The sequence below is a fragment of the Tyto alba genome, unplaced genomic scaffold (genome assembly GCF_018691265.1).
Source record: "Tyto alba isolate M040663 unplaced genomic scaffold, T.alba_DEE_v4.0 Super-Scaffold_11, whole genome shotgun sequence".
NCBI lineage: Eukaryota > Metazoa > Chordata > Aves > Strigiformes > Tytonidae > Tyto > Tyto alba.
The window spans coordinates 6216832-6243535 of record NW_024881273.1 but is presented as its reverse complement, the minus strand read 5'-3'; the positions used below and the strand labels follow the sequence as shown (position 1 = coordinate 6243535).

Sequence of the window (26704 nt, the reverse complement as noted above, 5' to 3'; positions counted from 1 at the left end):
GCTGTGCAGGGAAGCTGTGCTATCACCCCAGCTGGGTGTGGGACGCAGTGAGACCCCCCCCCCCCCCCCGCTGCAACGCGGTTACAGCCCAGTGACCACAGATGGAGGGAAATACTGCAAATAATTGGTATTTTGCTGATGGGCGGCAAAGGAAGGGGCTGCACAAGCCATTTTGAATCAGATTGGAGGACCAAACTGAAATCTGGTGGGGCCTGTGCCTGAGCTGCAGGCAGGCCTTTGTCCCTAAATGCTGTGCAAATATTGGTAGCAACTGGGAGGGATGCTGGAGGGAAGACATGAGCCGTATGCTCCAAATCCCCCGTCGCTCAGTGCTGTGCCTCCTTCTTGTCCCCCGGGGGGTGCCGCTGTTGGGTGCCTGAGCTGGGACATGATGATAGTGTTTTTATACTCTTCTGCCTTAATGAGCTCATTTCTGGAAGGCTGGGTAATAGAGGCTGGTGCATTTTAGAAACATCTACCTGGGGAAGGTATCCCTGGGGAAGTGTCAGGCAGCCCTTCCCTGGTATATAAAAAAAAAAAAAAAAAAAAAAAAAAGGGGTGCAGAGACCAGCATCACATCGGCTGTGCTCCTCATCCCCTTTGCAAGTCCCCCATGTTTTACATTAGGCTCTCTGCAGCTTTGCAGACAGGTTTTACTGTATCCAAGCACAAGGTTTGGGTTTGTTTTTTTTTTTTTTTTCCCTCCTTGGCTGCTACCACAGAAGTCCAGGCAAGCCTGGGCAGCTCCAGCCGGGCCTTCATTGCAACACAGGCAGAAAAAAACCTGTATTTATCGTGTGCATCAGTACAGCTAATGAATGTGTGCACACATACACAGAGAGCTTTTGTAGAGGCATAAAGCCCTGCATGGTTTTGAGGTGGAAAAGAGCCGAGTGCCGCTGCTTTTAGCACTTGTATGGTTTCCTGCCGGTGCTGCAAACCCGCCGTAGGTTGAACCTGTGGGATTTTTGAAGGGATTGGGCTCGGTCTCTGCTGCAGGGAGCGAAGGAAGGCTCCCGAGGCGGCCGGGGGGAGAGGCTGGGACCCGCCTTCAGCTGGGGCCAGCCAGGAGCTGGGAGATGCTTCTACCGTGGAAGGTGCTGGTGTCCCACCAAGGTCACCTCGGTCCCCGGGGCCCCGAGCTCAGCCGCGCTCCCACGGCCAGCTCCCCCCTCTCCCCCCTCCTCCGGCTGCCCACCCGGCCTCCCTCCACGCAGGCCCACGGCCACGGCCGGCCACGAGCATCCCCTCCTTTCCTCCACCCGACATTTCACGCCGGCTTTTCCCCGCGGAACCGCTCCGGGGGGGGGAACATCCCCCCGTGGTTGAGGCCGGTGTGGGATCCCCCTCCCCCGCTCGGGGTCCCCCGCGATTTGGGGCGGTGAGGCCGTGCCACCCCCCCCCCCCCCAATCCCGCAGCGCGGGGCGGGGCGCGCCTCCCCCCCCCCCCCCTTTCGCGCCTCCGCAGCGCGGCCGCGGCCGCTCCGCGCTTGGCGGCGGAGGGCGGGGAGGAGGGTGCGTGTCACCAGGGACACGGACACACACACACACGCACACGCACACGGTCACGCACACGCAGGGCGGCCCTGCAGCGCCGCGCCGTTCGCCTTTGCGGCCAAACCCCGGCAACAAAGACACCCCCCCCCCCCCCCCCCTTCCCTTCCCCTTCCCCTCCCCGGTTTTGCTGCGCGGCGCTGCCCGTCCCCTCCGCGGGATGTAGCCCGGCCGGGAGCTGCCACCGAGGCACCGCGGTGTCCCCCGTGTCCCCGTTCCTCCCCCCCCCCCCCCCCCCCCGGCCCCCAGCCCCCCCCCCCGTCCCTCCATGCCCCCGCAGTGAGGCCGGGAGGCGGCGGGCGAGCTGTGGCCGGGGCTACCGGCCACCATGGGGAAATCCAACAGCAAGTTGAAGCCTGAAGTTGTGGAGGAGCTGACCAGGAAAACGTACTGTGAGTAACCGGGCCTGCCTGGGGGCTGGGGGGGGTGTGGGGGGGGGGGGTGTGCCGAGGGGAGGCGATGGGGCCGTTACCGGGGGTATTGGGGGGGTCGCTGGGCTCTGCGGCCACCCCGGAGATGCGGCGCCGGCCCCGGCTGCCTCCTCCCCCGGCTCGTCCCGGCGTTTGCAGCGCCCGAGCTGGGATTTCTCCGGGCATCGGCAGGGCCGGTCCCCAGGGGAGGGCGCAGGCTCGGCCGGGCTTTGTTGCAAGAATTCAGAGATTAGCTTGGAAGGATAGGGGAAAAAAAAAAAAAAAACAAAAAAAAAACAACCAAACCAAAAAAAACCCCCAGAAGGCAGCACAGACAAGGAGAGCCAGACAAACACTCTGATTTCTTATAAAAACAATCCTCTGTGGCCTATTCCTAAGCCTCCGGTAACTGTGGGGCAAGGGCCGCATCCTGCCCACCTGGAGCGATGCGCCTGCCTTTGCCTGACCCCCCTGCCTGGAGCATCCTTTCTCCCGGGGCAGCTTGGCCCTGGGGTTTTGCTGCCGGGCCGGTGCCCAGGGACTGGCCGTGGGGGTTGTCCTCCCCTCGCTGCCTCCCAGGAGCCGGGCAGCTTCTCTCTAAACGGGGAGTCGAATCGTCTGGGTGGCTTTCAAAGTTTGGGTGCGTTAGTTGGAGGGGTTTGCTTTGTTGTTATGCTCTGAAGTGAAGAGCCCAACACCAGAGAGTTCGGTATTTTTCTATGAGTATCTCAGTATCACTGTAATAACCTGATTTTCTAAGTGAGTGGCTTTCCCGTCTGAACCTCCACTGTAATCTTATTAACGTGGCTAGTGCCTGAGCCATCCAGTTTTAGCAAAATCATTTTTTTTTTTTCCTGAAGGATGCACAAAGGGAACAAAGGCTTTGGTGGTTCAAGTTTGCCTCTCCGCTTGCAGGTCGGAGATATTCCCCTAACGTGCAGCAGACCTGCGAGCTCTCCCCGCTGTCATTGCTGCAGTCCCACAGCAGCGCTTACCCAAAAAGGCAATAGATTAGGATGCAGCAAGTTCTCCCAGATGGAGAAGAGGCAATACTGGTGCATTGCACAACCCTACACGCGGGGTTGCTCTCTCGTCGTGGCACAGCCGGGTGCGGGCAGGAGGAGAGCAGGTTGCGGGGGGCATGTCCGCATAGCCAAGCCGTGAGCGGTGTTAGGAGAGGTTGGGCTACCCCGGCTGGGCTTCCTCGAAGTGCTTGGGGGAGAAGAAATAGTGAGAACGTGGCAGTTCTGGCTGAGCACAGACCTTGGCTGGAGCTGAGCCCCGGGTTTCGGTGTCCTCACTGCAGCTGTGACCCGCGGCGGGTGCAGCCAGGTACGGTTATCGCCGCGCTGCAATCGCCCGCTCGGTTTGCAGCCGCCACGACGATCCCATCTCTGATGGAGAGGGATCTGGGAAGAGCCGGCCCCCACGCAGCCTCGTCTGCTGGTGATCTCCTGCGTGCTGGGCTTCCTGCACCCCTGGGCTGGCTCCTCTCTGTGCGGGGAAGGGGCAAACCCCAGCGGGACACGCGGGCAGCGATGCCCTCTGTCTTACCGGCAGCTGATTCCAAGCAAACGCAGCGCTGGTGAAACCATCGGCCGCGGGCACGGGGTTGTCTTTTTTGCTGGATGAGGCCAGCAGAGTGTCATTGCCTTTTGAACCACTTTATGCCAAACTTTATGCTCCTCTCTCTCGGGTGCCCTCCCCTTTTCACCACATCCCCTCCAAAACAGACTCCAGTCCTCTGATCGCTCCCTCGATCAGTCCCCGGCCTGCCTGGGGTTTGTCTGTCCTCTCTGGGCCTCTTGCTGCCTCTTTTTCAAGGTTCACCAGACCCATGTACCTCTGCTGGTGTGGGGGCAGTGCCCGGCCAGCGGTGCCGTGGGGCAGCACGTGGCCCTTCACGTGGCCACAGCCCGGTGCAGCATCCCAACGGGCCCCGGCAGCATGCGGCCAGCGGTGCGATGCCTGTCAGGGAGAGCCTGTTGTTAATGGTCGCTAATACCAGGCTCTGTTTGTTGAGCTCTGCTCATTCCATCTCTCGTCTCTGGGATTAATTACTTTTGCTGAGTGTTTCTGCCCCTTTTCTGCAGCTGTCAAGGCAAGCGCGCATCCCCTTGTCTGGCGAAACACTTCGCAGGGCCCTCCCAGGCACGTCTGAGAGCCTCTGATTTATCTTCAGACCCTGGGAGACTGGAAAGATATTAATTGCCTTCTGCGTTTCAGGGAATCCAGGCAGAGGAGTTGCAGGTAGGAGTGCAGGTTGCGCTGATTACAGCAGGAGGGACTGATCCAGATCCCTGCGGCGTGGCCAGCGGGCCGGCTCGAGCAGGGGACAGTCGTACCCGCAAATCCATGGCATACTCAAGAATTGCTCGGGGGCTGCTTGGGAAAGGTTTTACCCCCCAGCACTGTGGTGCTTCGGTGCCTTTCTGGCGGGCCGGCGGTGACCGTCCTTCTCAGAGCATCCCCGGCACGTGGTGCCCATCCCGCGTGCTGGCTGAACGTTACCGAGCGGGCGCTGGCCCTGCCTCGAGCGTGGTGCTGTTTCTGCTGCTGTTACAGCACATCTGGGCAGATGTTTTTGGGAGCCTGTAACTGGCAGCTAATGATGGGGACCCGCTTTTGTCCCAGGGAGGCTCCCGTGAGCCATGGCTGCAGGACGTGAATTGTTTCTCCCACGATGGGATTTCCTTCCACTGCATCATTTTCTGTGCTGTTTCCAAACAAAATGAAGCAAATAACGAAAAGCCCCTTCTTGTTTCTGCAGGATCAGAGAGATGGGGAGACATCACCCCCTTTCCCTGCTCCACGCGTCTTTTCTGCAGGTTCCTCTCATCCGTGGGACGCAGAGGACCTGCAGCCCATGCTGTGTCACCTCAGAGCTCTTCCAATTCTCGGTGGCTCCTTGTGTCCCCCGGCCACTGTCCCTTGTCCCCTGTGGTCTCTCCATTTCTTATTTGTGGCGTTTCTCTGGCTGTGCCTTGGTTGCAGCAATCTTGGGTTGAGCAGGTGACGAGAGGAGCTTGGGGCTGGTTCTGTGCCAGGGCAGCCGTGGGCACGGTGCTCGTGCCGAGGGCACTCAGGGTTGCTGTCAGCATCCTCCGTGAGATGCGAGAATTATTTTACTGTGGGTATTCAGAGCAGATTGTCCCGGGCCCTGCTGGGAACCGGACACGGAAGGGCAGGAGCCTGGAAACCTGGTCTCTTGGCTCCCCTCCCCACTCCGCCCCTGGCTTACGGTGTGTGGGGCCAGATTTTAATGACACTTGGACACCTAAAGGCGCAGAAGGACATCTGAGGGCTTCTTCAAAGTGCCGGCTGCCCAATTCCTGTTGATTTGGACCCATCATCGTGTGCCTTTCAGCATCTCTGGGCACCTGAGTGCCCAGGAATATCTGGCAGTGCCAAGCTCACCCGTCTGCCAGGCGCTGGAGCAGCGCTGGCAGGGAGAGCCCGGCTGTGGGGCGAGGATTTCACCTTCCTCAGAGGCCAGGCTGGTGCCGTGTAGGAGCGGGTGGGAGAAGCCAACGCTGAGTGATAATAATAATGAATAATAAATTATGTAATTCTTTGTACTTCCATAGAGCTTTTCATCCAAAATCTCTTAAAATGCTTTATAATCATTAATTTATTAATCTTCCCAGTGCGTCTTTGAGGTAGCTTGGAGACGCAGTTTTGGCTCCTGTGTGTTTTGTCCCAGGAGGTGATAACACCCGAGACTCGAAGGAACCACCGTCCTCCCTGGATCGCGTCTGCTGGCCCCTCTTCAGCAGGGATTTGAACCTGGGTTTAACTTGAGCCAGGTGCTTGAGGCTCCGGGCCACGGTGGGATTTGGGATTGTGCTTAAGAGCTTTGCAGGGCTGTGGTCAAAGGGTTCTGCTAAGCTGGAGATTTATGAAGGTCCGGGGGTACCGCTGCTCCTTGCAGCCTGCATGAAGTTGTGTGAAGTGCACGTGTGCAGTTGTGGGTGCAGAATATGTGCTGCAGGTAGAAATGGCTCGATGTGGGCTCCTGGTAAAGAAATTGGGAGAGAAATTCAGAGCTGAATATCCCTGCTTGCAGCAGGGCTCCCAGGCCAGCCCAGCCACAGCATTGGCAGCCCTTAAAATCATGAAACAGGCTTAAAAACATGATGTTGTTTCAGAAAAGCACATCTTTAGCTCTTGTTTTTAGTCATTTTCGGGGGGGGGGGTGTGTTGGATTTTAGGGTTCTCTTTTCACAGCTATTGCCTGTGTCCAGAACTACTAACACTGTAGTTTTTTTTTTAAACCCAGCTGCAATAGCCGGGCAATCCGGTGTGCTCGGAGCCATGTGGGTGCAGCGGCATCGCTGCTGGGCCTGGGCATGGGGTCGGGATGATGGTCCCGGTGCTCCAGAGGCCCCGGTGAGGCTCTGGTGAAGGCGTGGGAGCCGCGGCGAGGGCACCAAAACGTCGCCTGTGGTGCTGGGCGGCCCAGGCTGTGGAGTGGGTGCGGGGAGAGGAAGATGCTCTTTTTCCAAGAACCACATCCCACCCACTGTGATCTATTTTGTGGATTTTAAACTCACTCTGGCATCATCATTTTCTGCTCTTTTACAATAAGCCGCAAAATTGGCTCTGTTGCTCGACAGTAGTGCATTGAATTAATGGGCATTAATTTAAGAGCAAACTGCAAACATATTGATTTGTAGTTACGGGGGTACATAGCGGCGGGTTTAGTTCTGTGGGAAAGGAAAGAAAATGCTCCAATTGCAGCAGTTTTCTGCCAGGAAAATGGGTCGGTTCCTCGCTGGGAGCACTGGGTTGGGGCTTGGCTCCGTCGTGCCGCCCCGGTGCTGGGGAAATGTGCTGGTTGGGTTGGTGGGCAGGCACAGAGGGGCAGGCAGAGCAGAGGAGGGACCTTGAGTTTCTCTGCCAGGTTGGTTCGTGTTGAAATCCCTCCTGTTGCACCTCGGGCAGAGAGCAGGGCAAGCCGGCCAGGGGGGTTACGCACCCGTTATCCCTCGGTGGGAAGTGCTGGGTGAAATACCTAAAGCGTGGAGAACCCTGGAGATGTCCTGGGGAGTGGGGGGAGCAGAGCGGGTCTGTCCTCCCAGGGGGGGGTCCTGGGGGAGGGCGATGGGCAGGACGTGCTGGGGGGATGCCCAGGGGCTGGCTTTGCTTTGGGGCCTCTTTTTATTGCAGCCACGCGCAACCCAGAGCTGCGAAGGTGGCAGCCGTGGTGCAGGGTCGGTGTGAGCTCCATGGGGACCTGGAGGGCTGCGGCAGTCTGGCACCCACAGCCCCTTCCCCAGGGAGACCCCAACCTGCTCCCCAGCAAATCTCATGACGGGGCATCTCGTGTGTGTGTGGGCTCCGCAGGTAGACGCAAGTGGATCAAGTTTTGGGTTGTCAGAAGCAAGTTTTGAGGCATCCCTGTGGTCCCTGGGAGGTGCTTGCAGTGCTGGGGTGGGAGGGGGAGGACACGACCGAGGGGTCCCCCAGGCTCCTTCTGCGGCAGCGCAGAGCAGCCGTCCCCACCAGCTGCGCTCGCACCGCTGCCGGCTGCTGCTTAGGCGTCAGAAGAATCACATTTCATTTATCCCCTGACATGTTAATGGATCTGCTTAACCACTCTCCTGACCTTTGCTGCCGCCGCTATAATTAAGGTTGTGAAACAAGAAGCTCTGAAGGCATCAAAGGAAGCGGCTGCTTCAGGGAGGAGTTGGCGGACACGCTTGCTCCGTTATCGGGGTGACATTTGTGGGGTTGCTTTGTTCATCCTTCCTTTCCTTGCCCTCACGGGTGTTTGAGGGAGAAGAGGGAGCCAGGGTCCATGCCCTGCACCCTTGCCTGCCCTCCCTAGGGCAGGGGTGGCCGGGAGGGTGCTCAGCCCGGGGTCATGGGTGCGTTGCTGCCATCACCACAGCTCCCGGGGCTTGCTCCCCATGCCTCCTGCGCGCTGTTCTCCCCTCGAGGCAAGTTTTTGGTTTCTACGTGGAAGGAGGGCTGCCTGTGCTTCATCCACCCGTCTTTCTCCAGCGTTTCCTGACGGATGGCTGGGCCCTGTGGAGATGCTCTGGGTGTCCGTGTTATCCCCCGGGGAGGAGCGGGTGTTCTGCTCCAGCACCCTCCGCTTCGGCAGCTCTCGGCGCAGCCTGGTCCCTGCGGGAGAGACTGTGTGGTACGGGGACACGCTGGAGGGCAGGGATGTCATCCGGAGGGACCTGGACAGGCTGGAGAGGGGGGCCCGGGTGAACCTGATGAAGTTCAACAAGGCCAAGTGCAAGGTCCTGCCCGTGGGTTGGGGCAATCGCAAGCACAGATCCAGGCTGGGCGAGGAGTGGCTGGAGAGCAGCCCCGAGGAGAGGGACTGGGGGGTGTTGGTGGGGGGAAAATTGCCTGTGAGCCAGCCCCGTGCGCTCACAGCGCAGAACCCCCCCGTGCCCTGGGCTGCAGCCAGAGCAGGGGGGCAGCAGGGCCAGGGAGGGGATTCTCCCCCTCTGCTCCGCTCTGGGGAGACCCCCCTGCAGTGCTGGGGCCAGCTTGGGGGCCCCCAACAGCAGAAGGACACGGAGCTGCTCGAGCGGGGCCAGAGGAGGCCACGGAGATGCTGGGGGGGCTGGAGCAGCTCCCCTGGGGGGCCGGGCTGAGAGAGTTGGGGGGGTTCAGCCTGGGGAAGAGAAGGCTCCGGGGGGACCTTCGAGCGGCCTCCCAGGGCTTAAAGGGGGGACAGGAGAGGGGGGGAGGGACTCTGGATCAGGGGGTGTGGGGATAGGGTGAGGGGTAACAGTTTTGAACTGAAAGAGGGCAGATTTAGATTAGATGTAAGGAATAAATTCTTCCCTGTGAGGGTGGTGATGTGCTGGCCCAGGGTGCCCGGAGCAGCTGTGGCTGCCCCCTCCCTGGAAGGGTTCAAGGCCAGGTTGGACGGGGCTGGGAGCCCCCTGGGCTGGGGGAAGGGGGCCCTGCCTGGGGCAGGGGGGTTGGGACTAGATGATCTTTAAGATCTCTTCCAACCCAAACCAGTCTGTGATTCTATGAGACAGGGAGGGTGGCAGAGGCGGCCCCGCTGCCGGCGAGGCTTTGCCCTGTAGCATCCTCCTGACCTTCCCTTGGCTCCAGGGTCCAATGGCCGAGTCAGAGGCACTTCCCTTCCCCTGCTCACACTGGATCTGGAGGGGAGTTTTCTCCTGTGCCCAGGGCAGGAATCGCTCCATGGCTTGGGGACAGCACCTTGAGAGCGCCAAGCCATGCTTAAATCCTGGTGGCCAAGGGGAGGATGGAGCAGGGGCCAGAGGAGGGGGCAGCTCCATCCCCGTGCCGGCAGCACTGGGGATGCTGCATCGGCTGGTGGGGAAGCCAGAATTAAATCCAGCCCAGGACAGACCCACTGCAGCCACCGGCTCCCGCTGTGGATGTGTTTCAGTCTGATTCATTAATTTCCAAACGAAGGCACTGTTCTTTGTCCTTCCTCTGCTGCCTTTGCTGCAAAGAGCGACTGCTGCTTCTACCCTGAACCCAGTTTCCAAAGCCTAATGTCTGGCCCTTAAATATTTAATAAAGTCTAAAAAGGATTTTAACTGCATATTGGCTTTCCTGTTGGTACCAGCCCCCGGGGGAGATGAGAACAGAGCTGCTCATGGACCTGTTTATCCAGTCTGGGAGCAAGACAGACCACTAATGGCAACCGCCGGGCGAGAAGAGTGCCAAACGCACATGCAGTTCTCTCCGCATATTGCATCGAATCTCAGCAGTAACAAATGACACCAATAACATTGTCGGGCTTGTGCTCCGAGCGTCTCGGAGGCTCCCGGCCCCGCCGTGATGCTGTGTCTGTGTCTGATGGGGAAAGAAGCCAAATTGGGCAAGAGCACGGGGAGATGGGCGAGCTGGGATGGGGATGTCCTGCTCCGACAGGTAGGCAGCTCTGGCTCTGTGGGTGCCCGCGCGAGGAGGCTGCTCCGATACCCCTTCGCGGTGGGGTGTTGCAGGGATGGGTACCCGCATGGGGACACCCCCGGTACGTGGGCGATGGGGTGGGAGCGGGGACTGGGCACTGCTGGGGTGCAGGGGGCTGAGCTGGTGGCGCGGTGGTTTGGGCAAGCTGCTGCTGGTCGTCTCCGGGAGCAAAAAAAAATGCCGTCGGGCGGGCTCTTGTCGCGGTTGTTTCCGTGGGGGGGGTGACCCCGGTGCTGCAGCCGGGTTTTGCAGGGCTCATGTTTTAACACTGCCTCTGCAAAGCGAGCCCTGGGCTGGTCCGGGGGCAGGAGCAAACCCCAACCCCGGGGCGATCTGGTGGCCCCGGGGAGGGTGCTGAGCCCTGGGGGAGGGCAGGAGGACGGTGTGCTCTGTAATGTTTAACCAGGACACCGGTTACGTAGTTAAACCTGAATTTTAATGAGACCGAGTTGTTGGGGCCAAAACAACCCAAATTTGCAAAGTGCTGATGTGTGGCGTATCTTAAAAGTTACCGTCATCAAATGGGGACCCGGGTGAGCTTTGAGGTGCCCCAAGGCGGGGTGATGGCTGTTTCCAGGGAAGGACTGAGGCAGCAGCAGCCTGGGGGCTGTTTTCACCCCTTTCCCCCACCCCTGCCGTCTTGGGGGGCCCAGCGGGTCCTTCCCCCACCCCAAATGGCCTGCACAAAGCCACCCAACAGCTCAGGCTGCTGGAGATCATCCCGGGCAGCGAGATGCCCGTGCTGCACCAAGGAGATGCTGCCCAGCGCCTGTTTGGGGGCTGGATGAAGCCCCCCCGCCCCCAGCTGCTGCACTCAGCGGTACCTCCAGCAGCTTGAGCTGCTGCCGCGCTCTTGGCTACGCGTTTTGTAGGGAGGAGGCCTGAAATCGGTAATGACCGCTCAGGTTATGGAGCGGTTACCCCGGGTGAGCCGCTCCCCAGGGCTGGCGCTGGGGACGGGCCCGTCTGCGCCCACTGGTGGGACCTTCTCGGTTTTTGCAGGAGCGAGGTGTGAAGTTCGCACTGAGAACCCGTTCAGGCTTCTGTACTGAGCCCCGGGGTCCCTCGGCAGGGACCGGGGGCTAATCCAGGCTGTGATGCTGACCCCCCCAAAATCTGGGTGCCATGGGCAAGGGCTGAAATCTGAGCGAGGACACGCTGCTAAGCCCCGGCGCCCGCTCAGCCTGGAGCCCGAAATTGGTGGATATTGACGTTGTGATGATGTTGAAAGTGGTGTTTGTAACAGGTTTATGCTCAGACAGTTCTTAAATATGTGTTTCGCAGAGGCAAGGGGTGGAGTGTGTTGGGCATAAATTGCAGGGTGTGCGGGGTTCACCCCGGAGCACTGTGGTATTTTATGCATGAGGGACCGATTAGCTCATGCATCAGCACCCAATAAGTTCACGCATGAGCACCCAATTCATACACAGGCGAGTGCACAATTAGTTTACATATGAGCACCCGGTTGATTTATGCATGGGTTCCCAGTTAATCTGCACTGAATCACAGACTGGTCTGTGCATGAGCACCCTGTTAGTTGATGCATGGGTGCCCAATTAATTGGTGCATGTGCTCCCAATCAGTTCATGCCTGAGTGTCCAATTAATTTATGCATGAGCACCTGATCCATTCACACCTGAGTGTCCAATTAGTACATGCACAAGTGTGTTATCTACTAATTACACTAATTTACACATGAGTGCCCAATTAGTTCATGCAAGAGTGCCCAGTTAATTTACACGTGAGTTCCCAATTGGTCTGTGCATGAGCACCCAATAAATTCATGAGCACCCAAAAAATTTATGCATGAGCACCCAGCTGGTTCGTTTGTGAGCACCTGTTGCATTCACACCTGAGCACCCAGGTAGTTCATGCATGAGCACCCAATTAGTTCACCTAGAAGCACCCAAATAATTTATGCACAAGTGCCCAATTAGCCCACGCATGATCACCCGATTTGTATTTGCAGGAATGCCCATCTAGCTCAGGCATGGGTGCCTGGTTAGTGCCTGCATGAGTGCCCCATTAATTCATGCCTGAGCACCCACTTTGCTCACGCGGGAGCACCCACTCTGGGCACACGTGGGTGCCCAGTTTGCCCTCGTTTGGGCGCTGCCCTGAGCATCCCGCAGCAGGTCCAGGCAGTCCCAGACCCCGACGGGAGCCCCAGCACGGGGTGATGTGCCAGCTCCCCCAGTCTGGGATGCGTGGGGACCCCGGGAAGGAGCCGCAGCGGGTCCCTGGGGGGAGATAAATGCCACAGGGCTGACACTGCCACGTCTCAGTGGGTGATGCTGGACCAGTCACCCGTGGGCTGACCATGACCTGGCAGAGCTGGAGTGCCCTGCAGTGGCGACGGGACCCGCTCTGTGCCTGGAAATAATTAACCCTGGCTTCCCTGATAAGGCAGCAGTGCCCGTGGCCCCGTGGGACCAAGGTGCTGTCGTAGAGGCTGGAGCGAGGGGGGGGACGCGCGGGGGCTCGGTGGAAAATCCCTGCTGGCTGCTGTGTGGGGACGGTGCTTGCTGAGGCTTTGGGAGCCCGAGCCCACGCGAGGACAGAGCTGTGCCGTGGCCCACGGGGGCCAGGCTGAGCGTGCACGCTCCCACTCAGGGTCCAGCCCTGCGGCTGTGGCTAAACCCCTGCCCTGGCACAGGCAGGGGAGGGGCCGGCTGCGGGGTGGGATGGCAGCACATAAAAAGCCCTGTGGGGCTGGAGCATCACGTCACTTTGTCACCTCATGCCTCCCACTGTGGCCGGGGGTCCCCAAACCGTTCCGAATCCGGCACCTCTCCTGACTGCCCCCACCATCCAGCGAGCACCGAGCTCACCCGCGGGCAGGGTGATGGATGGGGATTCGCAGTCCCGAGTCCCTCCTCTCCTCTCCGCCTGGCAAACACAAATTAACGGGCTTGAGCACTGATTAACCAGAGCTGTTTCTTGCTGCAGCGGCAGCTGGGTGGTGGGAAGAGAGGGGGCACACCAAGGGCGGGTGGTGACAGAGCTGTCAGTCCTCGCCTGTGCTGTTGGGGAGTGATGGAAAGGTGGGAGTAGAGGTTTGGGGGTTTTTGGGTACCGGTAGCTGGGAGGAGGGGGCTGGGGGCTGCACGGGGCATTCTCTGCCCCTCAGTGCTGCACGAGACGTGTGGCCAAAGCCCTCCCAGCTGAGGTGGGAGTGGGGATGGACTGACCGGCGCTGCGAAGGGGCAGCGAGGGCCTGTGGCCGGGGTTTGGGGCAGCTCTCGTGCTGCTCGGGGGTGACTGTCCCCGCTGCCTGCTCCTGCCCAGGGTGCAAGCCCAGTGCTCAGTGTTTCCCTGCACTTTGCTAAGAGCAGCCGGAGCCAAGGTGCTGCCGGCACGAGCTGCTGCTCGGTGTCGTGCGTACGGGAGGGCGTCTGCGGGCGCGTAGCCGGGGCTCCCACCTCAGCGGTGCCTCTTACGGCGCTGCGGTTCGTACCGAATGCTAATGCCCTGCCTTTATTTAGCACCTTTCGTCCCCAAGGATCCCACGGCACGCTGCATCCGCTCACGAGCCGCTACGTGTGCTATTTATAGGCGTCCCCACAGCCGCTGTGGGAACGGGGGTCCCTGGGGAGCACGGCAGGGCTCGGCGGGGGCACGGCGAGGGAGCCAGCCCTGCTCCGGTGGGATGGTACAGTGGGGCTGCTGCGGGTTATCCCCTCGTCCTTGAGCATTCGGGGTCGAACTTGGCTGAGGTTTCTATCGCTGCAAATTGATTTGCATCGGCTCAGCGTCGCGCCGTAATCGATGCTGGGGGAGGAAGATGCAGCAGCTGCCACCGCACGGGTACTTTCTGTGAGCCTGGCTGGGCTCTGCATGTCGGGGAGCTGCAGAGGATGGATCGGGGAGGGACAGCCCTGCCCTTGTGTGTGTCCTCTGGCCCCAGCCCCAGGACGGGGGGCTCAACCTGGCCAGGAGACTGGCATGCCCCCCAAAGCTCCCGTGGCCACAGGTCCGTGCTGTGGGGACATTAGCATCCCGAATCCGTGTCGCTCAGAGCGTTGACACTCAGCGAGGTCGGAGCCATCATCTGTGTTGGGTCTGTAACTCTGGATTCGGGGAGGCAGGTACCCGCTCCGCCCCAGTTTGCCCGGCCGCAGTGACACTGTGTGCAGGGCTCTGGTGTTTCCCTGCGCTGGGAACACTGCCCTCGGGGAGAGGGAAGATTTGGTGGCAGCAGAGGGGTGCACCCAGAGCCGGCTGGTTTTCCAAGGGCTGGGTGATGGGGCTGCATTCCCACCCCCGAGCAAACCCCGCAGCTTCCCCTCGCACCCGGGGCAGGAGGAAGGGCACCAGTGCCAGCGCGCTGGAGGAGGGATGGGGCTTTGCGTGGCCCCGTTCCAGGGATGCACGTTAACAAATCCCACCTCGGGAGCCCCATGCTGGTTTTCAAGCTGGCACCTGAACGGTTCCTTCCGTCAGAAAAGCCTCTCCCGGGAGCATCACGCATCCCTCCTGCGGGCACAAGGGGAGTCAGCTCCATCCCTCCCCTCCTGCCCCAGCCCAAGCGTGTCATTACCAGCGTTTCTCCTGTACTAAAAAAAGCACAAATTTCTTAATTGTTTCCTGCTGGAGTTGAAAGGCAGCTCCCAGGCCTGAAATAGCACGTTGAGGGAAACACAGTTGAACAAGAGAGCGAGCAGAAGGCCATTTGCCTGGAAGGGCCCAGCTGAGCCCTGATTGCAGCCCCGGGCCGCTGCTGCTTGTCGTGGTTTGAGCTCTCAAACCCAGTACGCTGCTGTTGCCCCTTTCACCTGCCCCAAGGGCTGCCCGAAGTCTTGCTCATCACCCTCGTCCTCCTCCCACCTGCCTTCATCAGTGCCTGTGGGCAACTGGGGCTGCAGAGCTGGTGCCTGGGGCATCCCCCCGAGCATCCTCGGGGTGGGAGTTGTGGCTGATGTCTTGCTGCTTGTGGGGAATGTGTGCAGGGAAGCCTCTTTCTGTTAGAGACTCAGCATCTTTCTTTTGGAAGGATGCTTCTGTGCAACCCTTGTGAGGGGGGGAATGGGGAATCTTTTGGGATTGGCACAACTGTTGTTTTGGCCTGCCCCAGCTCAGCTGCTGGATGCGGCTGGCTCCCTCCTGCCAGGAGATCTCTGTCCCTTCCCCTGTCTGCTATTTTCCTGCCAGACACCCCTGGCAAAACAACCCTCCGAATCCCTCCTGTGGCGCAGCCAAAGCCCTCGGTGTCCTTCAGCCCAGGTGCTGAGCATCCCCACTCCTGCCTCCCCTCCCCCGGGGTGCTGCCGTCCAGACACCCCACATCGGTACGGCGGGTGCCGCTGCCCTCCCGGCACAGCCACCCACTGCCGGCTCCCCGGGGAGGCCAGGGGAGAGGCTGCCCTATGCCAACCCCTTCCTGGGAGGGGGTTTTCAGGCTCTGTCCCCCCAGCAGTCCCCAAGCTGGGATGGAGGAACCCCCCCACCCATGCACGGGGACGGCCTCGGTGCGTCAATCCCTACCCACAGGGACACGGGAGCCAGCACCCGGCCGGCTGCGAGGTGGGGGCCAGCGTGTGCCCTCCCCGCTGCCCCACTGCTGCCGCCCGCCAGCCCTCGCTTTCTGTGCCCTGCGCCTTCTGCCAGGCATGTTAGAAATCCTTCTGATGGAAAATTGCTTTCTTTTCTCCGCCATCCAAGGTAATTGGCATCTGTTGATGTGTCTTGGTTCTCTATTTTTATCAGCCGTTTGCACATTGACACGTCTCCACTCTGCCTCATTATCCCAGCGCGTTTCAGACCTATTGCTTTTTTATTATTATTTAGATGCTCGATGGAAAGGAAATGACTAATGAGGCCGTTCCCCCTGCGCCCGCTGGCACCGGGCTCCCCGCTGGCGTGCCGGTCAGGCACCGCTCCTGCCCCGGGATGCGTGGGGACGGGTGCCAGCCCCCCGCCCCCTTGGGCTCCCCAGCATCCCACATCCCATCGGAGCCTTCCCTCTGCTGAGGACATTTGTGATCTCAGCAGCTGTCCCCAGGCTGGGGACATTTGGAGTTGCCAATGCTCGCTGTTTTCTAGTTTATCACAGTTTTGGGGTTTCTCCGGAGCCTGGTAAAGCTTCCCAGGGCCCTGGGCTGGGTTTGGTGATGTTTCTCTGTGCGGTTCAGAGGCAGCTGGTACCCAGGGGGATGCTGGCCCCAGGGCTGTGCCCATGCCCACGCTCAGTGTGTTGATGTTGGGGCCGGGCAGGTGCCTTCCCCGAGCTACCTCCTGGCAGATGTTTTGGCAGATGTTTTCAGGGATGGTTTGGCTCTGAGGAGGCGGGAGGGCAGGACCAGATGCCCCCCAGGCATGAATCAGCTTGGCCTTTGCATGACCCGTTGCATCTTGCAGCGATGGCGTGGCATTCCCCTGGCAAAAGGACATGGTGGGCTCCCCAGTTTTGGAGCCAGAGGGACCCCAGTGCCTGCAGCCCCGGCCCCATCCACCTCCTGGGCTGGCGGAGGATTCCCGGGTTGTGCCTCGAAGGCAGCTGCTTGCGTGTGGGTAACACATAACACACAGCAACGCGTGGAGCGAGCGAGCCCTGCGGCATCCCCCCCGGGGAAGCCACTTAAGTGAAGTGCAAAACCAGCTGGGAAAGCGCTAAATCCCTTTTTTCTTTTCTTTTTCTCTTATCTCCCTTTTTCTCTTTCAGTTACGGAGAAGGAGGTGCAGCAGTGGTGAGTGTCCGGCGTGGCGGTGAGCTGCTGGGGCGCGGGGCTGGTGGGCGAGGGGGTGGGAGCCAGTGGTGCTCAGCAACCCCAGCAGCCATGCAGAGCAAGGGGGTGCAGGAGGGTGCACCTGTTTTGGGGTGCAGGGGTTAGCTCATAGCGGGGAGACCAGAAATTAGAGGTTTGGGGTTTTTTTTTGCGCACCTTGTGCACGGTGCTTGGCTCTGGCTGCTCTCTGCCACCCATGTGGGACAGTTCACCCTCCCTCTTGCCTCCCCAAATGGGTGGCTGAGGGGAACGGGGACGTGGGTGGCTGCAGGCGGCCAGTGCCATCCCAGCACGTCCCCGTTTGCAGCAGGGCCCACCGAGGCTGGCAGGGGCCATGGCCGTGGTGCTTTGCCAGCAGCACACTCTCGCCCCATCCCCTCTGCCCCACCGAACGCGATGCCCTAGAAAATCCACCGTTTCCCTTTCATCTTCCTATCCCACCAGTCAAGGTTTGCTTTCTTTATCTCTTTCTCTCATCCTTCCCCCCCCTCCCCGATGAGTCATAGATGCAGCAGCGTGAAAAAGATGTCACCGCCACTTTGGTTTCCCACCTCGCCACCCCCTTCCCCTCCTCCCCCAGCCCTCGGCCCGCTGCAGCGGGCGCCTGACAGATCTGGGCGACGCGTTGCATAATGCTCACGCACCCTGCGTGGTCCCCACGTGGTCCCTGCGCCCACGGAGCCGGCGAGCCCCTTCCCCTGCGCCCTCCGAGGTGGCACTTTGCAGCATCCAGGTCCAACCCAGAGCTGGGACCAAGGGCTTTTGGGGGTGTTTAAGTACCGATGGGTTTTGGGAGATGCCCTGGGCTGTGCCACCTCAGGGGTGCGGTAAACCCCGCTGTGCTCCCCCAGCTTCTCTGAGCAGCTTTCACTCGGGGTCGTGGAAAAATGCCGTGGTGGAGCTTCCGCTGCCCTGGGTGCTTCGGGCCGCCGTGCTGTTGGTTTTCAGCAGGGCATGGCTGCAGGACGTGGGTGCCGAGCAGCGGGTTGCAGACTGCCTGGGGGGTTGCTGCTGACCTCGAGTCCCTCCCCCGTGGTGGTGCAGAGGTTTGGGGGGAGAGTTCCCGGCTGCCTCTGTCCGGGAGAGCCGGTCGGATGCGCCTGATGTAGCGGGGCCAAGCCACAGTGGTGCAGGGGAAGGGGAGCTCCGGCCCTTGGGTGAAGCTTTCTGTTTGCAACGCCTTGCTCGGGAGCTGCGTGCATCTGAAGAGGTGAACGAGGGATATAAACGCTCTCCTGCGCTCCCCATGATGGCTTCAGGGCCGAGCGTGGCTGTGCTGGCGAGAGGCGACTCTGGGCAGAGGGCTTTTTATTTTAAAGGAGGATGAAAAGTCTCTCCCGGGTGCTCGTGGCTGGGTGGTGGGTCCCCGTCCCCTCCCAGCTCCTGGACGCTGTTCACCAGGAGCCTGGTTGAGGCTCGGTTGCCAGTTCTGGGCTCGCAGCAGTGCTGCTCTCTGCTTCTCTCTGCTCTCCCCGCTGCCACCGTCACCGCCGTGCCCACAGGGACCTCGTCCCACGGGGCTGGGAGGGTGCAGGCGAGTGATGGAAGCGACACAGGGAGCACTTGGGGACCTCCCCAGGGGTTGGGGGACCACGTTCTGCAGCGAGACCCCCCTGGTGCCCATCCTCTGCCCTTCCTCCGCAGGTACAAGGGCTTTATCAAGGACTGCCCCAGCGGGCAGCTCGATGCTGCCGGCTTTCAGAAGATCTATAAGCAGTTCTTCCCCTTCGGCGACCCGACCAAATTCGCCACCTTTGTTTTCAATGTCTTCGACGAGAACAAAGTAAGTCTGCGAGCTGGGGACACGGCCAGGGGGGGTCGGGGCCGGGCCCGTGGCGATAGTGGGACGGGTTCGGGACGCGACTGCGCGGCGCCGGAGGAGCGAAATATCCCAGCGCTTCCTGGGGCGTGAGATGAAAGCGGCGCAGCTGGAGCGGGCGAGCCCCCGCGCTTATTTTAGTCGATGAGAGTCCCACGGGAAAAGGCGGTGAGGTGACAAATGGGAGAGGAGAAACGTGGTGTTTTGGTGCCGCTGACATAAAGCCCACCCGCACGGGGTGTGTGTGTGTCCCCCCCCCCCCAACTCTGCTCCCTGCGTGCCGGCGTCGCTCCCGCCGGGATGCTCGCTGTCAGGCTGGATCACGCTGCTGGAGATAAATGTGCATCAGTCCTCCGTTGCCTTTTCGGATGTGGCCCCTAAGGAGTTTGCGGGGTGGGGGTGCTCGCAGCAGCACCCTCACCCCACCGCTCCCTTCCCTCCCCCCAGGACGGGAGGATCGAGTTTTCGGAGTTCATCCAGGCGCTGTCGGTCACCTCCCGGGGGACGCTGGACGAGAAGCTGAGGTGTAAGTGCTCCCCGCGTGGTGGGCTCAGCCCCGCAGCCCCCCGGCACGGTGAGGGGGGCCGGGGGGTGGCCATGGGGTGTGTGTCTGGTGGGGGGGGGGGGGGTGGGGGGGCCGCAGTCCCCAGCACCTCGGCATTGCTCTGGTTTGCAGGGGCGTTTAAACTGTACGACTTGGACAACGACGGGTACATCACGAGGAACGAGATGCTGGACATTGTGGATGCGATTTATCAAATGGTGGTAAGCCCGGGGGGGGGGGGGGTGTGTGTGTGCAGGAACACAGTCCCTGAGGGTCCCTGCTGGGCTAGAGCCCGGCTCTGCAGGCAGGGGGGTGGTGGGGAGGGTGTTGAAACACCCCTGATTCCCTCCCTGGGCATTTTTGATCATCATGGCTGGGACAGGGTCTGGGTCTGTCACGAATGCCAGCCCCCTGTGCCCTGTCCTGATGCGGGGAGGGGCGGGGGTGAGATGTGTGTCCTCGCCTGGGGACACAAATGGGCGGGTGACTGGGCCCCATCCTGCCACCACAGGGAAACACGGTGGAGCTTCCTGAGGAGGAGAACACACCGGAGAAGAGGGTGGATCGGATTTTTGCTATGATGGACAAGGTGAGGATGCTTCAGTGGATTTTTTTCCTTGGGGCCAAGGGATTTAGGAGGCAGTTGCGGGCCCCCTTGCCACGTCTCGGCTCCTTCAGGTGGCTCCTTCTCCCGCTAATACGAGGTCCGAGCTGCCGCTGGGCTCGTTGCAGACCCCCTGCATCCCTCCGGGATCCCCGTATCCATTTCAGGGTCCCTGAGATGTCACTGAACCCTCCGTGGCCCCCCGCCCCGGCTGCCGGTGTGGGTGGTTTGATGGGGGAACAGAGGCTGGGGGGGGGGACACACGGACCCGAGTGGCTGCGCGGGACGGAGCGGGTGCTGCAACGGGAGGTGTTTGTTTCGCAGAACGCGGACGGGAAGCTGACGCTGCAGGAGTTTCAGGAGGGCTCCAAGGCCGACCCCTCCATCGTGCAGGCGCTCTCCCTCTACGACGGGCTCGTATAGTCCCGGGGCCGAGCGGCGGTGAGTGTGTGTGTGTGTGGGGGGGGGGGACGGGCCCGGGGGTGCCCCATCTCCCCCCCTTCTTCATGCTCTTCCCACCTCCCCCGAGGGCGGGCACCTGGTTCTCCTCTGCTGGAGGCATCAAAGCGTGGGCATCCCCCCCCAATCCAGTCGGGGAGGGGTATTGCCCCCATACCGATGGGTTTCTCCCAGTGCCCCCCCCCCAGAGCACCCCAGGCCCGCAGCCCCCAGGGGTGCAGCACAAGCCGCCCGGCTGGCAGGCGTTTGCCTGCGGCACGGCTCGTGCCCTCGCCTGCAGATGGGGCTGCAGAGGGAGCAGGGAGGCAGCTGGCGTGCTGGGGGGCACGGGGATGCTCTGGAGGGAGACATTAAATGTTTAATTTATATTATATCTTATTATATGATGCCCTGGAGCTGGCAGGGTTTGGCGTGGAGGTGTCAGGGAAGCTGTAGTTCACAGCATCCCGGGGGTGCTGGGCTGAGCACCCCATGGTCCTCCCCATGCCCTGTGGGGCCATGCAGAGCTGTCTCTTGGGATGATTTTGGTCACTGCAGTCCAGGCAGTGGCCAACCATGGGTGGTGGGGTTTGTTTTTTGTTTTTTTTTTTTTTAACCCTGCTGGAGTTTTGAGCTTTTCAAAATCTTGACTGTGTTTCCAGCTTTGCTCTTCCAGCTGCACTGGTGTGGTGTGAGATGGCTGCAGGGTTTTCTGCCCGTCCTCCTCACCCAATTCTCCTTCTCCCCACCCTCTCCTGCAGATGCCTGGGGGAAGATGCTCTCCGTGCCATCCGACCACCGCCGCGCGAAGCTTGCCTGTCCCTCTCGGCCTTCCTTTCTGTTCTGCGAGCAAAGGATGCCCTCGAAGCGCGAGCTCACTCCCCCTCTCTGCACTCTGAACCAGCCGCTGCCATTTGCCAACTTCTGCTTTTTCCAAAAAAAAAAAAAAAAAAAAATACCCGCCACAGACCCCGGTCTGAGCGGCAGCGAACGCCCGAGACTTCAGGGCCGGGGGAACAGGTCGAGCGTTGCCGAAAGCAGAGCCCCACCTCGGCCTCCTCGCCCTCCTCGCTCCCCCTTTCCTACGTTTTCGGATGGGACTGCGGATGCGCCGGCGCTGGCACGGTCCTCTCCTGGGAACCGGCCGGCTGGAGACGGAGCCCAAAGGTACCGGGGGGCCGCGCACCCCGGGGTGCTGCCTGCGCGGGGCGGCCGGGGAGCCAAGGCACCGGCAGCGATTGGGGACAGTCCTGGTGTCACCTGCGACGCGGCTGGCAGCCTGGCCCGGCTCACTAGGGATATATATTATATATAATTTTTTTTTTTTTTTTTGGTGAGACAGTATTGTGCATTTTCTTTTTTTTTTTTTTTTTTTTTTTCCTTTGGTGGAAAAAAGTGAGGCTTTTTTTTTACATGCCTGTCTCGACGATCGATATCCTTATTTATTTGTTGTAAATGTTGCTGCCGTGTTTAGTCCCTTGTGTGTGTGTCCAACCACCTAGGTGATGATATGTAAGGTTTACATGCTCGTACACTATTGCGGGGCACTAGGAGCCTGCAATAACAATGAAGCCAAAAATCTGCCTTCCCCCCCTCTCCTCCTACCCCGCCGTGTCCCAAGCTCCGTGGGCTGGCTGCCGTTTTAAGGGGATGCTGTAACTTCTTTTCTTCTTCCCATTCCCATTTCCTGCATTTTTCTGTTCAGCCTTCTCTTTGCAAGCCCAGCTGAAGCTTGCTCAGCCTAGGCTCCGAGCAGATCAAGCCCACTCCATCCCTTAGGCAGGGCGAGGAAACCACCAGGCACCGGAACACCCTTTTTTCCTTTTTTTTTTTTTTTTTCAGTTTCTCACTGCATGAAATAGTATTAATGGAGCCGAGAGTTGGATTTTGCTTCCAAGCAAATATTCCTTTAATATTTTTTGTTTTGCAAACGGTGGAAAAGTCTGTTTGCGTGCCAGGGAGGTGCCTGGGGATTAGCCCGTGTGCCGGTGGGGCTGGGGGTGCCCGTGGGGACGGCTCGCTCCGTGCCCCCCCATCCCGGCTGGGGCGATGAGGCAGCTCCTGCCTCGGGGGTGCCAGGCTGGGAGACGCGCGATTCGGGGTGTCTCCTTACTCCCTTGCTCCTCGTTTAGGACGTGGGAGGTTTTGTGGTAGATCGAGAGCACGGCCCCAAAGCGGAGCCGCTTGTCCCCGCTCTGGGGGAGACAGAGGGCTGGGGAAACGCGCCTGGAGACACCTGAGCGTGGGGCTTGGAAATAGCACACACACACCCCCCCCGCGGCCACGAGTGGTGGCCACACGGCCTCTCCAGCACCTGACACCTCACCGGGATGTGCCCGAGCAGGGCTCAGCCCCGCCGGGACACACTCCCACTCCGTGGGACACAGCGGCATCTCTGCTGCGGGACGAGCGTTACGGGGATCCGCAGCTCTGCCTCCGTCCGCCTTGTCCCCTGCGCTGGGGAAGGAGAGATTTCCACCTCCACGGGAGCAAAGTGCGAGATGCCCGTGGGACCCCTAATACCAGCCGGGATGCAAACCAACCCCTCCTGCTCCGTTGCTGGCCCGGTAGCACCCGTGCTGCTCTCCCACCGCTCCATCCCCGGTACGCCTGAGGCGGCATCGCCTTCCCGCCCCGCTCTGCTCCGGGATGCCTGCAGCTCCCGCGGCCGAGCCCGGCCGGTGCCCACAGCCCTCGGCCACGGGGACTGTCCCCACGGCAGCAGGAGGTGACGCCTGGACGTGGAGGACATCCGTGTCCCACGACGCAGGAAGCAGGGGGGTGCCCCAGCGGGGTCTGAATCGTCCCCACACGGCAGGGACAAACTCTCGGGCCAAACGATGCTGGTCCTTCGCTGTGCAGCCCCACTCCCCCGGTTTTGGGGCTGTGTGCTGGTGGCACTTTCTGATGCCCATAAGAAACCGCCCTTCCCCATCCCCAAGGAGAACCACCCTCATATCCACGTGCAATATTTCTGCCTCTCCTGTGGTTTCTGCCCCTGAGGGTGCCTGTGGTTCATTGTGGGGGGCTGCTCGAGGGTGTTACCTCTCTCCCTCTCATGGAAACTCCTTTTCCTTGATGCTTTGTGGCCAAAATGCGACTCTCTTGGGTAGATCTTCGCAGTGCCTCCAACTTCTCTAACGCTCATCTGCCAGAACGGTCCCTTCCCAGTGCCAATCGATGTTCCCAATGAATGTGACGCTGCTGTAATCGCCTCCGCTGATAAATGATGGACCTCGCGACGTTTGACATAATTCCCAGGCAAAGGCAAACCTCATTTGCTCTGACACTTTCCCCTGAAAGGCTTTTCATTTTCAGAGGACCTGCTATGCTTTGAGCTCCGTCAGCACTCACTGACATCTCACCAGGGAGGCAGCCCTGCAGCAGCAGCGGGGTGTGCGGCCCCCGTCACGGGTGGGGTGAGGGACCAGCACCGGCTTGGGAGAGCCTCAGACCCCAGAATTCCCAAAATTCAGTGTCTGGTGCTGCTGTCATCGCCATGAACCTCCCGCTGCCACTGATGCTGGTGGGCTCAGGGATGGAGCCCAATGCCTCGTCCTCCCTCGCCCCTCGTTAAATATTTGCACATTAAAAAGAAAAAAAAAAGGAGAATGAGCGAAAAGGATAAAAGGTTTTGGCCTGTTTTCAAAAGCTCTGTGCCAGCTGTGAGGACGCCGTTGGCTTGATGGCAACGATGACTTTTCCTGGGCAGAGGCCCCTCCTGCGGGTTCGGGGCTGGCTCCTGGGTTCTGGCTCCGGCCCCGTGGCAGGTCCCAGTGTGGGTTCTGTCCTGCCCTGCTCTTGGCATGCTGAGTGTCCCTGAGCAAATCATTTTGGCCCCGGTATTCCCCCCCTGGCTGTGGATTTGGGACCCTGGCTTGGATGCTTCTAGCCTCCCTTTGAGGAGCACCAAGGGCCCCCGACTCCTGAACATCACCAGGATCTGCAGCTTCTCGGTACCGCTGAAATTAAGGCTTGAAGCATCTCGTGCTTGGAAACGTTGGCCTTAACCTCCTCGTGCCTCAGTTTCCCCATCAGTGAAATGGCCTGGGTGAGCCACCCCCCTCTCCGGAGAGCGATTCAACGCCTGTGCCCCGGGGAGCACGAGCACTGGGTCCGGCTCACGGCTGCGACCGGGGGGGTTTGGCAGGAGCCACCGAACCTCGGGCACGTGCGGAGCACCGGGACCTGCGCGTGAACCGCGGCGGCGGAGCTTACATCAGAGAATCGTTCATTTCGGTCTTCTTTTTACACCTGCTCATTATTAAAAGCGAACGGGTGACAAGGCCTGATTTGTTTCTGTTTCGGGTTCCTCGTGCCTGCCTGAAATACAGCCGGCTGCAGCCCCGGTGATGGGGAGGGGACCCGAAGCGCAGCCAGGCAGAGGCGTGTGTGTCCCCCACCTCTCATTTGTCCCTGTTGGTGTTGCCCCATTAAAATGCCATGTCTGTGCTTTCCTTTCTTTTCATTTTTCTGTTTGTGTGCTGACTGTTGCAGCTTTGTAACCGTCTTTCCTTGAGCTCTGGGGCTGGGCTGGGCTGAGCTGTTTCCCCTGCAGAGCAAGGACGTGGGAGAAGGCTCTGGGGGCAGATTCCCTGCCCACCCCCCCCACCCCCCCCACCCCCCCATCACGGCACAAACCAGGACCCAAGAGAGAGAAAAGTGAAGCAAGTTTTTCCTCTGGAGCAGCCCTATAACTGCTGCGATGTGTAATGAAACCAGGTGGCCCCCTGGAGCTCTCCCCACCAGGTTTTTTTTTTTTGGGGGGGGGGGGGGTGTTGCTTATGGGGGACCCCCCCACCCCGTTTGTGCTGGGCACCAGCTGCATCTCACCCGGCGGTGCAGAAGCGGGTGCCTGTCGGTGCCTGCCCCCCGTGCTGGCAGGACACCGCGTCCCAGTTGGGTGGGGGGCACTGAGGCTGTGGGACCCCCATCCCAGAGCCGCTGCCCCCCCCGAGCAGGCAGGGATGTAAGTGCGTGTCTGCCAGCAGCTGTGCTAGCCCGGGGGGGGGTGGAAGGGTCTCGGGGTCTGGGGCTGAGCCGCGCTTGGAGCAGGGCTGGCTTCAAAGCAGGGCTAGGTGCGGCATGGGGGCAGCCGAAATCACTGGCAGAACTGCCCTCTTCCTATATATTTAGGGTTGGAGGGGGGTTTGGTTGGGGTGGGTGGGTGCCCCGCAGCCAGCTCATTGTCCCATTGTCCCTGGCCCCAGGGTAAAGGGGGAGATCTGGGGCATTTTGGGAGGGCAACGGCCACCCCACCTTCACGGGGGCGTTGGAGGGGAGGGGGTTGGCTGGACCGGTGGTGGTGGCCGGTGGGGCAGGAGCGAGGGCTGGGGGGGGGGGGAGGAGGGAGCTGCTGACCCCGCTCTTGGTGCAGCAGCTTGGGGGTTTTCTTGCAGAGCAATTTTGGGGTCTCAGTCACACGTGCCAGCCCCGACCCAGTTCCAGCAGCGCGGCAGGAATGCCATCCTTCCCTTCTCTCTCTCGGCTCCTGCGGCCGCCAGCCCCGCGGTTGGGTGCCGTGTCCCGCGGGACCCCTGGCCGGGGGCAGCCGGGCCCCCCGCTGCGAAACAGCAGCTCCAGCAAAGAGCCTTGTTTGTAAAGATGAAGCCTGTTTGTGCGTCCGTGCCGGTGTCTCGGCTTGCATGCCCTGCTGCCTTGTCTTGAGATGAATTCAAGAGCAAACCAAGCAAACGAAACAGTTTAAAAACAAAAGAAAAACGAAACAAAACCCAGGAACTTTGTGACAGTGGAAATAAAAGCTTAATAACAGTAATGAAGCACCTATGGTCTGTGATGCATTGCGGGGTGAGCGGGGGGAAGGCAGGCAGGCTCGGGGAGGGCGCGGGTCAGGCTTGTCCCCTCCTGCGCCCCCCCAAATTTGCTCCTGCACCCTGTGGGGCTGGGAGCTGGGCTGGGGGACGGGGGGGAGCAGCTGCCTGGTGCAGTGTGCCCCGAGCACGGGGCTGTTGTGGCACCAGCAGTGCCTGGGCTATGCCCGTGCTGGCAGGCAGGCGGTGAGGCACGGTGCCCACGCTCTGTGATGAGCTGTCGGGTCTCAGCTCCAGGCCGGAGGCACATCAGGGACCGTTCACCCCTGTCACACTGCTCCTTCCCCCTCCCTGTACCCAGACACATCTTGTTGTCTGCCAGGTCCTATCCCCCACTCACCACCCGCATCCTTTCTTCTATTTCTCTTTTGCACCAAAGCCACTTGCAGCCGTGCCGTGCCCTCCTGCGCCGTCCCCGTCTCCTCCAAGCCCCCTTGTTGACGCTGAGAGCCATTGGGTCACTTTTGGCACACAAGGGCTGTTGAGAAATTTGATATTAATATCTCATAATTGTGTCTCACAGCCCATAACAGAGGTGCCCTGTGGCAGACCCCCGCCGGGGGCTGGCCGGGCGAGCAGGGGGACTCACAGCCTGGCTTAGGCTTTTCACGTGCAGCAGGATCGCGTTTGCCGTTCTGCCCTGCCAAGTCTTCTGGAAACAAGCTCTGTGAGGCCTCCCTGCCAGCTCATCTTCATTTGTTTGCTCTCCTAACGAGGCTGACTAATTATTTTCGGGGGGGCCAGAGGAGATGCCCTAACGGTCTAAACAAGGAGGCTGTGTTTGCACAGGGGGTTTTGTTTGGAGGTGCCTTGTGGCAGCACACAGCAGGGACACCCAGGGATTTATCCCCCT

General features: G+C 60.4%; 1 protein-coding gene and 1 long non-coding RNA gene across 3 annotated transcripts; one reads left to right on the top strand and one right to left on the bottom strand.

Annotated features, from left to right (window-relative positions):
• The first annotated feature begins 1466 nt into the window (after window positions 1–1466).
• NCS1 (neuronal calcium sensor 1) lies at window positions 1467–24488 on the top strand. 2 transcript variants are annotated; one of them, XM_042786810.1, is made up of 8 exons: window positions 1467–1946; window positions 16552–16576; window positions 18260–18398; window positions 18882–18960; window positions 19111–19199; window positions 19490–19567; window positions 19907–20023; window positions 20782–24488. In XM_042786810.1, the coding sequence occupies exons 1-7, from the start codon at window positions 1883–1885 to the stop codon at window positions 20003–20005; spliced, it is 573 nt and encodes a 190-aa protein (XP_042642744.1). In that variant the 5' UTR covers window positions 1467–1882; the 3' UTR covers window positions 20006–20023; window positions 20782–24488. The 2 variants fall into 2 exon arrangements, with proteins under 2 accessions (XP_042642744.1, XP_032837412.1); XM_032981521.2 differs by lacking the exon at window positions 1467–1946 and adding an exon at window positions 9608–9848.
• Window positions 20957–25777, bottom strand: LOC122152754. The gene is made up of 2 exons (XR_006164776.1): window positions 24814–25777; window positions 20957–24758 (listed from the first exon to the last, which is right to left on the bottom strand). It is a non-coding gene; the product is annotated as an uncharacterized LOC122152754 (long non-coding RNA).
• Between the last annotated feature and the right edge of the window lie 927 nt (window positions 25778–26704).

Bases quoted from the DNA above. Each gene is read 5' to 3' on its own strand.
- NCS1 (XM_032981521.2), top strand. From the start codon at position 9,692: ATGACACCAATAACATTGTCGGGCTTGTGCTCCGAGCGTCTCGGAGGC. The intron at 16,577-18,259 runs GTGAGTGTCCGG...CTTCCTCCGCAG, and splicing joins GAGAAGGAGGTGCAGCAGTG to GTACAAGGGCTTTATCAAGG. The intron at 19,568-19,906 runs GTGAGGATGCTT...TTTGTTTCGCAG, and splicing joins TTTTTGCTATGATGGACAAG to AACGCGGACGGGAAGCTGAC.